Consider the following 16,735-nt stretch of genomic DNA (forward strand, 5'->3'; position numbering starts at 1 on the left):
TGGATTGGTCAAGAGTCACTTTGTTTTTTGATGGGCAGTTTAGAATGTTTGTTACTGAGAGACCATAAATGGAGTAAGCTGTTATCTGGAAGGTACCATGAAAATGTTCCTTCATATGTTGCAGAGCCATGTTTGATGCCATTGTTAAGCATGAAGTTTATACTAATTTTTTTTTTTAATTTTTAAAGTTTATTTATTTATTTTGAGAGAGAAGTGCATGCGCAAGTTGGGGAGGGGCAGAGAGAGAGGGAGACAGAGAATCCCAGGCAGGGTCTGTACCATCAGTGCAGAGCCCTGTGAGGGGCTCAAACTCCCAAACCGTAAGATAGTGACCTGAGCCCAAGTCCAATGCCTAACCAACTGAGCCACCCAGGCGACCCAAGTTACACTATTTCTGAAAAATGGTTTTTTAAATGTCATTGTTATTTTCATTTTATTTTATTTAAAAAAAAATTTTTTTTTACGTTTATTTATTTTTGAGACATAGAGAGACAGCATGAACAGGGGAGGGGCAGAGAGAGAGGGAGACACAGAATCTGAAACAGGCTCCAGGCTCTGAGCGGTCAACACAGAGCCCGACGCGGGGCTCGAACTCACGGACCGTGAGATCATGACCTGAGCCGAAGTCGGACGCTTAACCGACTGAGCCACCCAGGCGCCCCTGTTATTTTCATTTTAAAGAGTTAGTACTGAACATTTCAGATGTAAGCTTTTCCAATCATACCTTTAGAAAGTATTTTGGGTTTTATGCTTTTATTTTAGAAAAAAAATCTTAAAATTATAAAAATACTGAATATTCTAATTTTTTGAGATGACTAGTATTACTTAACAATTATGAATATTATGCTTTGTCTTTGAGGACGTTTTCATGTAGTTACTCCATATCAAAGTAACCATAGCACTGGGTAAGTTAATAATATGTGCGTTTTAATATATAGTTGCTAAACCAGTTTGTAAAAATTTTTCTCTTTCGACTTGCCAAAATCAGTCTGCATCCCAGAGGACTCATCAGTCAAAAATCAAGTAAGTGTTTCTTTTTCATGAAATAATGCATGATATATATGTCTAAAGGGAAAAATCCTATTGTTTAATAGTAATGAGCAAGTCCTTACTTCGTGATTTTAAGTGTTTTTTAGTTTTTTTAGAAATAGTGCTTAGCCCGAGAAAACAAATTCTCGAGCTGTTTGCTGATTCCTGTTAGTCTTTATGATTAAGGGTAAATTAAAATCACTTCACTTTAAACTTGCTTTTTCTGGTTCCATATTATGTCACCTTGAGATGACAAGAGCCTCTTTAGGTGTTATTACACAGGTAAATAAGTTAGTAGGCTTGACAGAATTGTGCCTTTTATATTTTAGAGTATATTTTTCATAGGATAATTCTGCATGAGTTGAAAGTTACTATTGCTCAGGGCAACAGTTACAATGATGAATTAAGCATCTAGCAAGTATTTGAATTTATATTTATTCATTAGCCATGTGTACAACTCGTATTCTTAGGACTGTAACAGAAACACAAGGCATTAATCTGGAGCTTTGCATCCTCACTGAATTTCAGCAGGAAACTGAGACTCTTAAAGTATATGTCTTTAATCAAGGTGCATTTTAATTACCTAAAATTGCTTGAAAGTGTTAAAACAATTCATGTTCTTTCGGCGAGATTTAGGATGAGTCTCCAAGTACCAAGTAGACAGGGAAATTTGACTAGCTTGGTGGCAGCATCAAGAGTATAACACAAACATCGAATAATAACTATGATGTTAGAATGTAAGATAATCTGACATTGATTTCATATTACCAGGCACTGTGCTCAGTCTTAGGAATATAATAGTGGCAGGATAGATAAATAGCTCTGCCCTCATGGAGTTTATAATCTAATCTAATTTGAAAGTGAGGATCCCTACAGTTTTAGAGCCTTCTGTGGGAAAGATACACATAATTAGAATTTCTAGGCCCACTAGTTTTCCCATGTACCTTGAGACTGAAGGAAGATACTGTGTTTAATGTTGTGTTTGGTAGGATGGGTTAAACTTTTAAGTTATTTTAATTTTTAGCTCATTTGCTTCTGCTCATTGTGTTCAGGGCTGTTGCCCCCAGCTTCAGTTAAGAGATTTTGGAGTATGAAGTCAGGTTGATGTGGGTCCAGTGTAACACCTACCACTGACTGGCTTATTGCTTCACCCTTCTGGGCTTATATTTTTTCATCTGTAAAATAGGGATAGAGTGCTTTTTCTTCGTATTAGATTGAGACGGAAGTGTAAAACTGTTGATGGTATATAGTAATGGTTTGTTGTTTAGAATCAGTTTTGTTTTCAACATTAGATTAAGCATAACAGTAATACAGATGTAAGTCAGAACCCCGAAAATCATGTAAGTGTTTAAGTCTCCTGGAAACGTTTTAGGGATTATACCTCACTGTTCATTAGTACAGATCAAAGGAAATACAGTTACATAAAATTGTTTGTGAATCACCAGCTGCTTTTCTATTTTGTTCCTCAAGGTGGAGCTCTTGTTTATCATATTGTAGTTTTTATCTTGACAAAACATAAAGAAGCAACAACTTTGAGAATATTAGATGTTCTGAGGGTTTTTTTTCTCTTTTAATAGGTATGACTGGTATCAAACAGAATCTCAAGTAATCATTACACTCATGATCAAGAATGTTCAGAAGAATAATGTAAATGTGGAATTTTCAGAAAAAGAGGTTATTACTGTCTTTGAACTGTCTTTTATTTTGAGATTACGTACTTTTATTTGCAAAATAGTATATTGCAGAATAACCTATAGCAGTTTATCAGATACGTCATTTCTTCCTGAGATGTGGAAAATGCTGATAAAAATCTAAAGCATTGCTTCTCAGTTTGAGTGATTTTAAATTTTGAGACAAAAGTGTTTATACTGTAGGGTACAGCTAGATGTACATAATTTTCCTTTAGATTTGAAATTCACAGTAGAATCTGGTTGACAAATAATAAAAGACATTAATTAGTAAGATGTGATTTGGTACATTTGTGTGATACACTTTTGTGAAAAAGATCTACTTATTTGTTGGGTGATTTATATGTCTTAGAATTTGCTAACCACGTGAAATTAGTATGGCCTCTAGTCATTTGGTTTGCTAGCATTTACTAGAAAACTTTAATGACATTTAAGTTAGTGGTAGAAGTAGATGTCTTGCATATGAATACTTTTGTTTCATACTATATTTTGCTCTTGAGTTTTCTGGAGATTTAAATGTTAAATATTTGTTTGAAACATACTATTTTCTGTTGTTTAATGATGTATGTGAGAATCCATGTAAAGGGTACCCGATAGAAAAAAAGGATTATTTTGAGTTTCTTAAATCTGGTACTCTATATAAAGTATTTAAAACAATCTGTAGCAGCATTGAAATTCTATTCTTATATTCAGTTTAAGTGATCCTTCATTATATAACTTATAAAATGTACTGCTAATTTTGTATTCATTAGTTGTCTGCTTTGGTGAAACTTCCTTCTGGAGAGGATTATAATTTGAAACTGAGACTTCTTCATCTTATAATACCAGAACAGAGCACATTTAAAGTACTTTCAACAAAGGTAAGTTACACCATTTTATTTTTTATTTTATTTTTTTCTTTATTTTATTTTATTTATTTTATTTTATTTTATTTTATTTTATTTTATTTTATTTTATTTTATTTTATTTTATTTTATTTATTTATTTATTTATTTTTTTTTTAAAGGTAAGAAAATTTTAAAAGGGTTGTTGGTGGGAGCACCTGGCTAGCTGTCAGAAGAGCATGCAACTCTTGATCTTGGGGTTGTTAGTTCAAACCCCACATTGAGTGTAGATACTACTTAAAAATAAAATAGTTGTCAGTAGTGATGTTTTCAAAATCTAGAAATATTGGTCAACTACTCACCCATGTGATTTTAAGTTTATAGATCCTTTCAGGCACATGTCTTCAAATTAAAAACAATAATTTTTGAGTAACAATTTTCCCCTCCCAAAATTCTAGGACAGTGGAATGTAAAACTCAATTTAACCTCAGTAGTGTTTATATATTTATTAAGATTGGTATAATAGTTCTTAAAGAGGTTTTTTAAAAAGCAATTATCAGCCTCTATTTAAGATTTGATACTCACAGTGAGTATCTCTTCTCTTGAACTTGTCTGTTTTGATGTACAAATACTTTCTCACCCTGTTTTATGCAGTTAAAAATACTACTGTGAAGATGAATCTGCCTGTTTTTTTTCCTGTTTTTTAATTAAGTTGAATTTTAGAATACTTTGTTAACAAGCGAATACTGAGTAACTCAAACTGTGGTTTGAGTAATTATGTAATTTTTAGATTTCTTTATATTTTCAAAAAGTATGCAATGGAATTAAAATTCATATATTGTTTTAGATATCAATCAAAAGATGTAGGTAGTATAATTTAACAGGACAGGTACTGAACTGAAAAATCAAAAAAATCTGACTCTGGTTCTTTGCTCTGTGAATTTACATTGTCACAAAATTATTGTAGGTGTAAATTTTCACTGTATAAATGAGAGATATGGACTAAATGAGTGCTGAAATTTTTTCATCTATAAAATTGTATGGAGATATGTAATGAGTTAATGACAATAAATGATATAAGTAGATTTTTTCCATTGCTACACCTTCTTTACGAACATGTCCTGCAGCATGCTGTGTTATTAATTATTGAGTTTAAGTTCTAAGGCTGGGTGAATTTTCATATCCTAGAGTAGAATCAGGTCAGCTAGTGTCAGGGAGAATATGGTAACTGGCTTTGCGGAAAGAAGAGGGTATCTGTAGAGCGTTTGAGCGAAAGTGCAAAATAAAGAAGTGGTCATTTTTTGCATCTAGTTAGAAATGATTTGCCCACTAATTTATTTAAAGATTACAAAGTACAAAGCTGTTAAATTATGAGGGGGAGAGAAGAAACAGTTGTTTGGAAGATAGAAAGTAGGTGGGAAAAAGGAATGAAATCTTACCAAGATTGTAGTCCTATTGACCCTATCCACATAGTGTAGAATTTGTTTAGTAAAAGAAGATGGGTAAGTAATCAACCACAAAACTATGGCTAGATTTGGGAGGGGGACAGTTGAGAAAATTACGAATTAGGCATTTTCCTACATACGGTATTTTTATCAACAGGTTGTTAATGCATATTCTTTTGAAGTAGTTTAAATGGAAGCTGACTTGTGTGAATAGATGGCGTAAATGACTTAAAAGCTTGTGTTAGTGGGTCGCCTCATGTAACTTATGGAAGAATAGTATTTGTGATAATAAATACAGAAGTCTGTGTGGCTAGAATTGAGGATGTTAACGAAGCACTGTCATCTCTTGTTCTTTATTTTCCTTTGAGTCTTGAGTACTTCTTGAATCTGACCATTTTGCAGTGCTGCTGCTGTGTTCCCAGTTACCTTTTTTGTGCCTTTCCTCTTTCTTTAAATGCTACATAACTATTTTTCTTTTTTGTGCAGTAGTTTATGTATACATTTTATTTCCCTTGCATTTAGTCTGTGAGGATAAGCATGTCATATTTATGTCTTTGTATATGCTCCAGGTAAGATTGGCTTATAAAGTATAGGATGCCCCATTAATTTTACAAACTGAATAATTTTTTTAGTGTAAGTATATTCCATTTGCTAAATTTGTCAACCCTAGCCCTATGTGTTGTACATAGGGCTGCTCAATAATTGTTCAGTGAATACATTTATTTAATTTTTTAAAGTTTATTTATTTTGGGCAGGGGGGTTAGATGGGGTAGAAAGAAGGGGGAGGGGACAGGGCAGAAAGGGAGAGAGAGAAAATCCTAAGGAGGTTCTGCACCAGCAGTAGGGAGCCTGACATGGGGCTCGAACTCATGAACTGTGAGATCATGACCTGAGCCCAAACTCCAAGAGTCAGATGCTTAACCAACTGAGCCACCCAGATGCCCCTCAGTGAATTAATTTAAAATGGATTCTGATGTTAACCCTTTGAAGTTGTTAGATTATTTTTATTCTTAGTTTTATAGATGAAACCGAGGTTCATGGACTTTAAAAGCTTTCCCCAAGTTTACATAGTTACTAAATTATCCATCTTGGCCCAGGGGAAATACTTTCATTTCTGGAAAGCTAGTGCTTCTTTGCTTAGGTTTTTCTAAGTTCTAGATTAAAGAATTACCATTCTAAAGATGTGTAAAGAAGATGACTTTTCGGGGCGCCTGGGTGGCGCAGTCGGTTAAGCGTCCGACTTCAGCCAGGTCACGATCTTGCGGTCCGTGAGTTCGAGCCCCGCGTCAGGCTCTGGGCTGATGGCTCGGAGCCTGGAGCCTGTTTCCGATTCTGTGTCTCCCTCTCTCTCTGCCCCTCCCCCGTTCATGCTCTGTCTCTCTGTCCCAAAAATAAATAAAAAACGTTGAAAAAAAAAATTTTTAAAAAAAGAAGATGACTTTTCTTTTCCTAGCCGAAAGTAACATATATTAGTTTTGTTAGACCACCAACTTTTAAGCTGTATATTATGGGAAACAAATTGAAATAATTGTACTTAATTATATCTTAAGGGAAATGAAAATTTAGAATCTTTTTTCATACAGCAGAGGGAGACTGTTAAATACTGAAAATCAAATCTTTCTGTAGGTTACTGAGGTTTATTTAGTGATGATACGAAGACAATAATGAAATCACATGGTTTTCATATGAATTCAGGTATCTTGAATCGTTTATGTGAGTTGAGAAAAGAATGCTTCTGGTCACAAGAAACTGCTTAAAATTAGAGATTCTGTAAAATGTGTGCTTTAAAGGGGTGATTTCTTTGGGAATTCGTTTTTTTTCTTTTCCACCTTCAAGGGTGAAGAAATGTTGCATATTCTTGTATAATCTTTGGTTAAGTGTTATTAATTCAAGGGAAATATAATTTGCAATGAAAATAAGAGAGGTAGCACCCTTCAATCAGTGAAATAGCATTTTCAACTAAATATTTTACAGTGTCCTACCTAGATTTTTCCAAGTCAGAATTCATTTTTTTCAGTACTTCTGACAGTTATTTCTCCCTTTTATTGAATCCAAGCTTTCCTATCTGGCTATTAATTCATTTTATTTATTAAGAAACTGTAGTGTTTCTTTTGTTCCGTCTTACTAATTTCATGACAGTATTCTCTGCTCAGAATCACAGGCTTATAACTTAAGTGTCAGCTGTGCTGTGAAATACTCATATTAAAGGTTAATATTCACTCCTCCTAAAAAAGTGAGAATTTTCAAAATGCTGTGTAGAAATATTCTTTGGGGTACCTGGCTGGCTCATTCAGTGGAGTGTGAGACCTTTGATCTTGGGGTTGTGGGTTCGAGTCCCACATTGGGTGTAGAGATTACTTAAAAATAAAATTTTTAAAAAAAAATTCTATTCCTATTTCTAGTCAGAGCAATTTTTTGTATTATGTCTATAAAATATGAAGGCTTTTGACTGGAATTGTGGGAGGTAAAAATGTGTGTCTTTATTTTGAGACAGACCATGGCTCCCTTAACTTAGTAAAATTTGAGAAGTTTCAGAGTGAATTCCTTTTCTTAATATTCATAGAAGAATCCTAATGATGATGTGATGGAGTTGGGGATGTCTGGGCAGGATGTAGAGACTTTTGGATTGTTGTTTTATGTCTTTTTGATAACAGTGGTGGTGGTAATTATGTTTTTAAATAATTAGTTGCTGATGATGCACAAATTGTTTTTGAAGTGTATTCTTTCTACCTTTTCTAATGCATATTCATGTATTTTCAAAAGAAAAGGACTTTACTGTAAATACTGTCTGTAGCTATCTTTTTAAATTTAGCCATATATTATGGATATTTTTTTCATGCCCTTAAATGTTTTACAGGAAAGTATTTCATTGCATGCATCTATTGTAGCTTATTTAGTAAGTCCTATCTGTTTGACCTGTGTAGAATTATAGTAGGTAACTATTTTGAATGCTGTGTATTATCTACACATGGAATCCTAACAATTACTGTATGATATAGGTATTTTTATCACCTATTTACAGGTATAACTGAATCCAGAGATGTTAAATACTTTGCACAGATTTTTTAGCTGATTATAATGATGATAAAGATAATGATAAGAACATTCAGTTATTTGCCAGATACAGTGCTCTATTCTTTTCATGCATGGGCTCATTTAATCCCCATAAGAACCCTAAATGAAGTAGACCCTATTAATCCCTTTTTACAGGAGAAGCTGAGGCTCAGTGAGATTAGTTACTTGCTCATGGCCATATTTCCAGCAGGTAGTATCTATCTATGACTCTTCTCTAAAACTGATAGTTGTCTTATTTTCAACCTCTGTTTATTTGTGAGGAAGTAAGTAAAACTTCTAGCAGAAGACACTTCCAGCAAGTTGTCTATCTTGGTTGCCTCATCTCTAAAATATGGATGGTAATCTTTTATAGCGTTGTTCTTTTAACTGAGATGATATATATGAAACACACGGTATGTAATAGTGCTCAAGAAATGTTACTGCTATAGTTATTTTATCCAGATTATTTAGATTTTTATTCAGATTGTAAAAGCAATAAATGTGTATCATAGGAAATTTGGAAAAACGTAAAGGAGCAGAGAAAGTAATTACTCAGTCTCACTATTTTTTTTTTTTAATTTTTTTTTTCAACGTTTATTTATTTTTGGGACAGAGAGAGACAGAGCATGAACGGGGGAGGGGCAGAGAGAGAGGGAGACACAGAATCAGAAACAGGCTCCGGGCTCTGAGCCATCAGCCCAGAGCCCGACGCGGGGCTCGAACTCACGGACCGCGAGATCGTGACCTGGCTGAAGTCGGACGCTTAACCGACTGCGCCACCCAGGCGCCCCTCAGTCTCACTATTGATGATATTTTGGCATACTTCTTTCCAGGAAACTGGAATATTTCCCTATATTTAGATCTTTCACTAGAGGTGATACCTGCTGGAATCTTTTTATGGGAATATCGCTTCTTGAATAATTTCTTCAAGGAGAGTAGAGACTGTGACCTTTTGTACTAATACAGTGCCTGGCCCGAGTAGACACAAAGCAGATATTTGAATTGTGCGATTAGAACTTTGGGGAAGAGGAACGCATGGGTGGCTCAGTAGGTTAAGCGTCCAACTTCAACTCAGGTCATGATCTCAAGCTCAAGCACCGCATCGCATCGGGCACAGGGCCCTCATTGGATCCCCTGTCCCCGTCTCTCTCTGCCCCTCCCCAACTCCGTACTCGTATGCACTCTCTCAAAAATAAAAACATTTAAAAATTTGTTGAACTTTGGAGAAGATTTTTCAGTTTCTTGTCATTAATTACTGTTCTTTGCATTTAAAAAAATGATTATAAAATGATTTGAGTGTAGGGGCACCTAGGTGGCTCAGTCGGTTAAGCATGTGACTTTGGCTTAGGTCATGATCTCACGGTTCATGGGTTTGAGTACCGCATCAGGTTCTGTGCTGACAGCTCAGAGCCTGGAGCCTGCTTCAGATTGTGTCTCCCTCTCTCTCTGCCCCTCCCCTGCTTGTGCGCCCCCTTTCTCTCTCTTCCTCTTTCTCTCTGAAATAATAAACTTAAATGATTTGAGTGTAAAAATAAAGATGGTGGTTGTGCAGTATGACTTCAGGAAGACTTGAGTTTATTATCAGATGAAGGGGTTAGATACAGCAATTAAATGTTTAAGAGAATGTTGGGAAAAATTACATTCTGAAGGTCGGGAACAATTATTTAATGACTACAGCCTTGAAACAGGTGGTTGTCAAAACTACCAGAAAAAGAAAGTTCAGCAGTAAACTGCCACAACTCATAGTGTCTGAGAAAGATGCCTTCACTGTCCCTCTGTAGCAGGAAGTGGGAGCTTAACCTCCTCTTAAGGTGGTATCTGGATGTCATGACCCTTTCGAAGTAATGGCTTCCCTTTAAATCTGAAGTCCTTTCATTGGAAAAAATTAAACTGTGCAGAGAAGACTTTAGAGGTGGGTGATAGTATACAAAATCTTGAGAACTGACAGTTTGGAACAGCAGGGATTCTCATTAGTAATCTGTGAATACTGCTTTGGGACATTCTTGAAAGCCTTCCTTGTGCATATGAGAGCAGCATTCAAGCACACTACCAAAGTTTTAAGTTAACTTTTAAATTATTTTTGACTTAAATGAAAATAGAATAGCTTCTTAATAGTCACAGTAAAAGTACCTGAAGTTGGGCTGGTGGTAACTCTGGAGGTACCTGCCAGAATCATTAAGACTTAACACTTCAATTTAAAAAGCATATATAAACATTGAAAGTGAAATACGTGTAAAAAAGAATTCACAGAAAATTAGTATTCCTCCTCACTTTTGTCTTCAAAAAGCTGCTTTAAGTGGTTTATTATGTGCAGCTATTTTGGTGAATGGATTAAGTACAATTTCAAGTTCAGGTCAGCATGTCTTGATACAGGTTGTTACCAAGAGCTTTGACTTTGGCCTTATAAAGGCCTCTTTGTTCATACTACACAATTCCTCAGGTTATGGTTGTTTTTAGTAGACGTGAATGGTAGTGTGTGCTGCTCTTTAGGTGAAACGAGGAACTTTTTATAGACCTTGCGTAAGTGCAGGAACGTGAGGTGTGAATATAGGGTGCTCTGTGGCAGAGGTTAGTTAAGTATAGTAGTGTTGATGTATACACTGCTTGCCAGGTCTTCACTTCCAGATGAGTTGAAAATTAAAGAAGCAAAATGACTTTTTAAATTTTAGGATAATAGCTCTTTTCAGTAACTATTGCTGTGTCATTGCCAGCTACTAGATTTTTGCCCCTTTTTGATAATTATTCCAGCAGTGATAACTTTTAAAATACTGTCACTAATATTACTGTCACTTAATATTGTATATGAGAAAATATTGATAGCATTTTACTTTATAAAAATTAGTCATCATTTTAGAGAACTGTAGAGATTCTTATAAAATTGTTTTTATTTATGTAGAGTTTATTTTTTTATTTATGTAGAATTTAAACACATAAATTATGTTAAAAATACTGTACTTTTGGGTTGCCTGGGTGGCTCAGTCAGTTGGGTGTCCGACTCTTGATTTTGGCTCTTTGATTTTTGAGGTCATAATCTCACAGTTCATGGCTTCAAGCCCTGTGTCAGGCTCTGTGCCATGTTCTCTCTCCCTTTCGCTGTCCCTTCCCCACTCATGCTCTCTCTCTCTGTCTCTCAAAATAAATAAACTTCAAAAAATTTTTTTTTAAATAGTGCACTTTTGGTCTCTTTCCCAGTGACATTTCATGTTTTTCTCATTATAAAAATAGTTTTTGGTTACATTTCTGTCCTAAAGAAAGTACAAATCCTCAGAGACCACAACCCTTTCCATACCATCACTTCATGTCTCGTTAAAAATATTGGCAGATTTCTCAGTGTTTTAAGTTATTATGAAATGCAGATTTTAAGGATTCTATCACTAAGTGCAGATGGTAGAAAGATTACCAGTAATTGCTAGTTTAAATGATTTATCGGATCTAAAGGAGTGAAAGAAACAGTGTGAATAGGCTTTTCTTTTTGTTAAACTTTGTATAATTTTTTTTCATATTTACAAAAGTAGTAATTCTTTTCTTAGAAAAAAATTAAAATAATAAGGAAAACAAGATAGATGAAAGTGTTATGTGAGTGTATGTTAGGGTTAAGAATAGACCCTAGGGGATCGACCTTGATTAGAGAGTTAAAGATAAATTTCATTTAAAAAAAAAAACAATTTTTTTTATGTTTATTTATTTTTGAGAGAGAGGGAGAGACAGAGCATGAGGAGGGGAGGGGCAGAGAGAGAGGGAGACACAGAATCCGAAGCAGGCTCCAGGCTCCAAACTTTCAGCACAGGGCCCGATGCGGGGCTCGAAGTAACAAACCACAAGATCATGACCTGAGCCGAAGTCGGACGCTCAGTCAACTGAGCCACCCAGGCGCCCCAGTAAATTTCATTTTAATAAGTGAAGCTAGTCTAGCATTCATAAGCTCTTCATAATTTGCCTTACACCTTTTCCATCTGTAGCTTTTTACTGTTCTAACATAAATCTTGGACTTGTGGCAAATTGGTCTTGTCCATACTCCCTGATGCTTTGTGTCCTTTCAAACCTCAGGGCTCGGTTTAGGCTGTTCCTTTTGTCTCCAGAGACCTCCTCTTTCCACCATTGTAAATGCTCCTACCCCTCAAAGCTCTGCAAGTTGTGCTAAAACTCTTTGTTTTTACACCCAGGTGTGATCTCTCCTGAGCTATTAGAACATTTATTTGCCTCATGGTCAACTTTATTGTAGTATCTTATATCTCACATACTTCAAGATGGTCAGGAACTTGTTTTTACTATTTAAAAAAATCCACCACATCTGTGAAAATTACAGCTTGTTCATATTGTATGTTTAATAATTAGTGAATGATTATAAAAATGGTAGCATTAGTTGTATTTTTTAATGTTTATTTATTTTGAGAGAGCATGTGCGCACATGTGAACAGGGAACGGACAGAAAGCGAGAGAAAAAATCCCCAGCAGGCTCTGTGCTGTTAGTGCAGAGCCCGATGTGAGGCTTGATCCCACAAACCATGAGATCACAATGCAGGCTGAAATCAAGAGTTAAATGCTCAACCAGCTGAGCCACCCAGGTGCCCCAGTTGTAATATGTTTATATAATGGTAGTGTTCTCCACTCTCAAACAGGTTAATGTGCACGCAAATGTAGTGATTCTATTAGAACAGGGTTTCTCAAAGGGGGGCACTGTTGACATTTGGGGCTGTATAAATCTTTGTTTTGGGAAGGTTGCCCTTTATGCATCCCTAACCCCCACCCTGGGTGTGATGACCAACAATATCCATAAACATTGTCAAATTCCACTGGGAGGCAGAATCACCTCTGGTTGAGAACACTGCATTGGAAGAAAAAAACATGGATTTCAAGACTTTTTTTTTTTTTTTTTAAGTTTACATATTTATTTTTGAGAGAGAAAGCATGAATCAGGGAGGGCAGAGAGAGGAGAGAGTGAGAATCCCAAGCAGGCTCTGCACCGCCAGTGTGGAGCCTTATGCAGGGCTTGAACTTATGAACAATGAGATCATGACCTGAGCTGAAGTCAGATCTTTACCGACTGAGCCACCCAGGTGCCCCAAGACTCTTCTTAATTGTAGCTTATAGTGTGTATGTATGTTGTTTTTGAAGGGTGGCTTTTAAGTAGAAAAATAAATGTTTCCAAGTTCTTGAAATTTAACCTTGAATAATTTAAGGAAATGATCTCAAGGGTTCTATTAATTCTTATAAAAGTTTATGACTTGAGGAAATTGCATTTTTTTAATGTTTTGTATATTTTACATTGAATAATAAATTTTGTTTGGTGTTTTCTTCCAGATTGAAATTAAAATGAAAAAGACAGAAGCTGTGAGATGGGAAAAACTAGAGGGGCAAGGAAATGTGCCTACTCCAAAACAGTTTGTAGCAGGTTTGTTTTCTGGCCTTGATGAGCTTTAAATTCATATTGTGTTATATAGTTGAAGTTAAATAGTAGTGGACTTTCTTTCTGCCTACATTATTTATGTTCCCAAGGTAAAATACAATGAGTGTAAGAAGATTGCTCTGTAATGAATACAAACTAGCTTTTCATGTGAAGGTTCTAACTTCTTAAACTCAATACAAATGAATGGGGACAAAAACCCTGAGGGAGTTGGGATTTATTGTTTACCAAGTTAATGTAGGATATCATTTGGGGGTTGTTTTTGTGTGTTGCCCTTTCCTATTACTTCTTTTTGGGTTGCAAGTGAATTAGTGGTTTATTCTCCTGAAATAGTCTCTCTTCTTCCCTTTCCCTTTTATTTCTTTTCTTTCTCTTTCTTCTTATAGAATAATATAGAATATATTGTCAACTCTAATTTCCTGGAATTTCAGGGCTTGACAGTGTAAAGTATCTAACCCATTTCACTATATTGCTCTTTTAGTACAAGTGCTCATAAATAGGTCATGAAGACAGAAAAGCCCAGGAGAAGAGTAGAAAACTAGGGTCGATTGTTTTTAACCCTTTAAGGGACAGGCTACTTTATATTGGGTCAATTTTTTTTTCTTTCTATTTTTAAAAAAATTTTTAAATGTAATTTAATTTTTTAAATTTACATCCAAGTTAGTTAGCATATAGTGCAACAGTGATTTACCCATTTACCCCATCCCCCTTCCCACAACCCCTCCAGTAACCCTCTGTTTGTTCTCCATATTTAAGAGTCTTTTATGTTTTGTCCCCCTCCCTGTTTATATTATTTTTGCTTCCCTTCCCTTGTGTTCATCTGTTCTGTGTCTTAAAGTCCTTATATGAGCGAAGTCATATATTTATCTCTCTGACTAATTTCGCTTAGCGTAATACCCACTAGTTCCATCCATGTAGTTGCAAATGGCAAGATTTCATTCTTTTTGATTGCTGAGTAATACTCCATTATATATATATTACATTGGGTCAGTTTTAAGTATATGCAGTAGGCAGGTATTTTTCTAATGGAATATTTAATATGCTAGACACTCCTAGAACTACAGTCTAAGAGTGTATTTTACAGCATTGGCCTCATTAATGGGAGGAGAAAAATTTCTTTTTGATTAATGTTCCAGTTTGATGACCAAAATGAGCTAACATTGTGTTTCAGCCACTTTTAGATTTTTCACTGCCTTCTTCTGTGACAGAAAACACATTTCCTTGTGGCACCTTTTAGAAAACCCTGAGTTAGCCAATAGATCATTTATTTTATTTTAGTTTTATTTTGAAAGTTGCAGAAATACTAAGAGTTTTCATGTGCCCTTCACCTGGCTTCCCTGCATGAGAGCATCATAACTAGTCTATAGTGTAATTAGCAAAACCAGGAAATTGACACCAACAGATAGTTTTTATATTGAAGTATTTGAAGTTGGTATTTAAGCTCTTAAACTTCTGCTTTCACACTTTATTTGAAAGACATAGGAAAGATGCTATGTAGTTCTTTTGGGGCTGACTCTCTGGGATTTGGGGGCTGAGGTTTATATATATAGTTCAAGTATTTTTTTTAAAGAAACACTTTAAATGTCGTATATCACTGAATTCTAACAACAGCCCTCTGAATTAGGCAGCCCTGTTTTATAGGCTCAGAGAAGAAGCAGATTGCTTAAGATCACCTGGCAATTTTCATTGTCAAGGACTAAACCCTGGTCTTCAGGATCTGGGTCTGGTTCTTACATAAACTCTGTATGTGATACTGGTTGTTCCTGCATCTTCTAACAGTGGAAAATCTGCTGACATGAGTATCTTTGCAATTGTTTGATATTATAATGAATGAGCAAGGAAGTTAGGTTACCATCCCTCAGTAGTTTATCTTTCATCTACAGGTGTTAAAATTTTTCTGAGATTAAATCTAAAGATTTTTAGTGTTACAGTTGCAGAGTTTTTCTAAACACAGTGCCTTGGATATTTCAGATGTTATTCCTCCTGTCCTGGTATATTTTTGTAAGGAATTAATATGCTTGTCAGATTCCTATGTCCTGCAAGCTGGAGACTGGAGATAAGGGCAAGTTGCTTAACACGTTTGAGCCAGTTTTCTTGTGTGTAAAGTGGAAGTTAGAATCTGTGTTTTCATTCTCTGGGGAGTCAGCGTTAGGATTAATTAAACCCATGTTTTTTTAGGCTCTTAATTTAGTGTAACCTGCATTGTTTTGTTTGTTTGTTTTCTTTGGCTACTAGTGAAAATGTACATAGATCAAGAGGGGATTACTGGTAGAGGAAGAGTAGATTGGAAAACCATATGCTTAACCTAAATAAAACTGTGTGAGGTATTATGGTTTGGTTTAGTTTTGCTAGGAGATAGATAGGGAGAAAGTTGGTTTATAGGCGAAGAGAAAGGATGGAACAACAAAATGAACAGTTAGTGGTTTCTCATTTCTGAACTATTTTGAGGAACAGGAGATAGAGAGGCAGTAGAGGAAGAGGGACATTCAGTGTGTCCTAATATATTTATAATAAATAATAAATATATATATGTGTTTTTTAACGTTTATTTTTGAGAGAGCGCATGAGCGAGGGAGGGGCAGAGCCAGGGAGGGACACAGAATCTGAAGCAGGCTCCAGGCTCTAAGCTGTCAGCACAGACCCTGACCTAGGGCTCGAACTCACAAGCCATGAGATCATGTCGGACCCTTAACCAACTGCGCCACCCAGACACCCCTATATAGTTTTTTTTTAGTGTGTTGTAATATATTAATAGAGAAACTTTGAATTGGGTGTTTTTTAAAGCTTTGTAGCTACACTTTCCAGTATAGTCACCACTGTACGTACTGAGCATTTGAAATGACTAGTCTGGATTGAGTTGTGCTGGAAGTATAAAATACAGATTTTGAAGATCTTATGAAAGGAAAATTACAACATATCTTAATATATTTATATTGATTTTGTGTTGAGGTTGATACAGTTTTGAATATATTAGGTTAAATATTAAAATGCATTTCATCTGATTCTTTTTAGTAATGTGGCTACTAGAAATTTTTAAATTATGTATGTGGCTCACATTTGTGCCTGCATTGTATTTCCATTGGAGAGTAAACAGCACTGCTCTTATAGCTACTATGTAGATTAGTTTTTAATTATTTGTGTGTGGGGGGGGTGGGGTGGGGGGGCTCTTGATTCCATTAGTCTTTAGGGTAGTCTTGGCAGTGCCCTGAGCCCCTGGGCTAGTCAGTAGCCTGTCTGGCTGCAAGCAGCTTCCATTAACTTCAACGTGCCCTACAGATACTAATGTTTTCT

General features: G+C 35.5%; 1 protein-coding gene across 1 annotated transcript in view; it reads left to right on the forward strand.

The window, feature by feature from the left end:
* Positions 1–16,735, forward strand: part of SUGT1 (SGT1 homolog, MIS12 kinetochore complex assembly cochaperone) — a 43,584-nt gene that overhangs the window by 14,523 nt on the left and 12,326 nt on the right. The window contains exons 8-11 of the mRNA XM_047080499.1: positions 989–1,023; positions 2,607–2,703; positions 3,470–3,577; positions 13,342–13,432. Of these exons, the coding sequence (XP_046936455.1) occupies positions 989–1,023; positions 2,607–2,703; positions 3,470–3,577; positions 13,342–13,432 (331 nt within the window). The remainder of the gene's footprint in view (positions 1–988; positions 1,024–2,606; positions 2,704–3,469; positions 3,578–13,341; positions 13,433–16,735) is intronic.

This window comes from Lynx rufus, unplaced genomic scaffold (genome assembly GCF_022079265.1).
Source record: "Lynx rufus isolate CCGP_SWC_20201006 ecotype Redwood Valley unplaced genomic scaffold, mLynRuf1.p SCAF_1, whole genome shotgun sequence".
NCBI classification, from domain to species: Eukaryota; Metazoa; Chordata; class Mammalia; order Carnivora; family Felidae; genus Lynx; species Lynx rufus.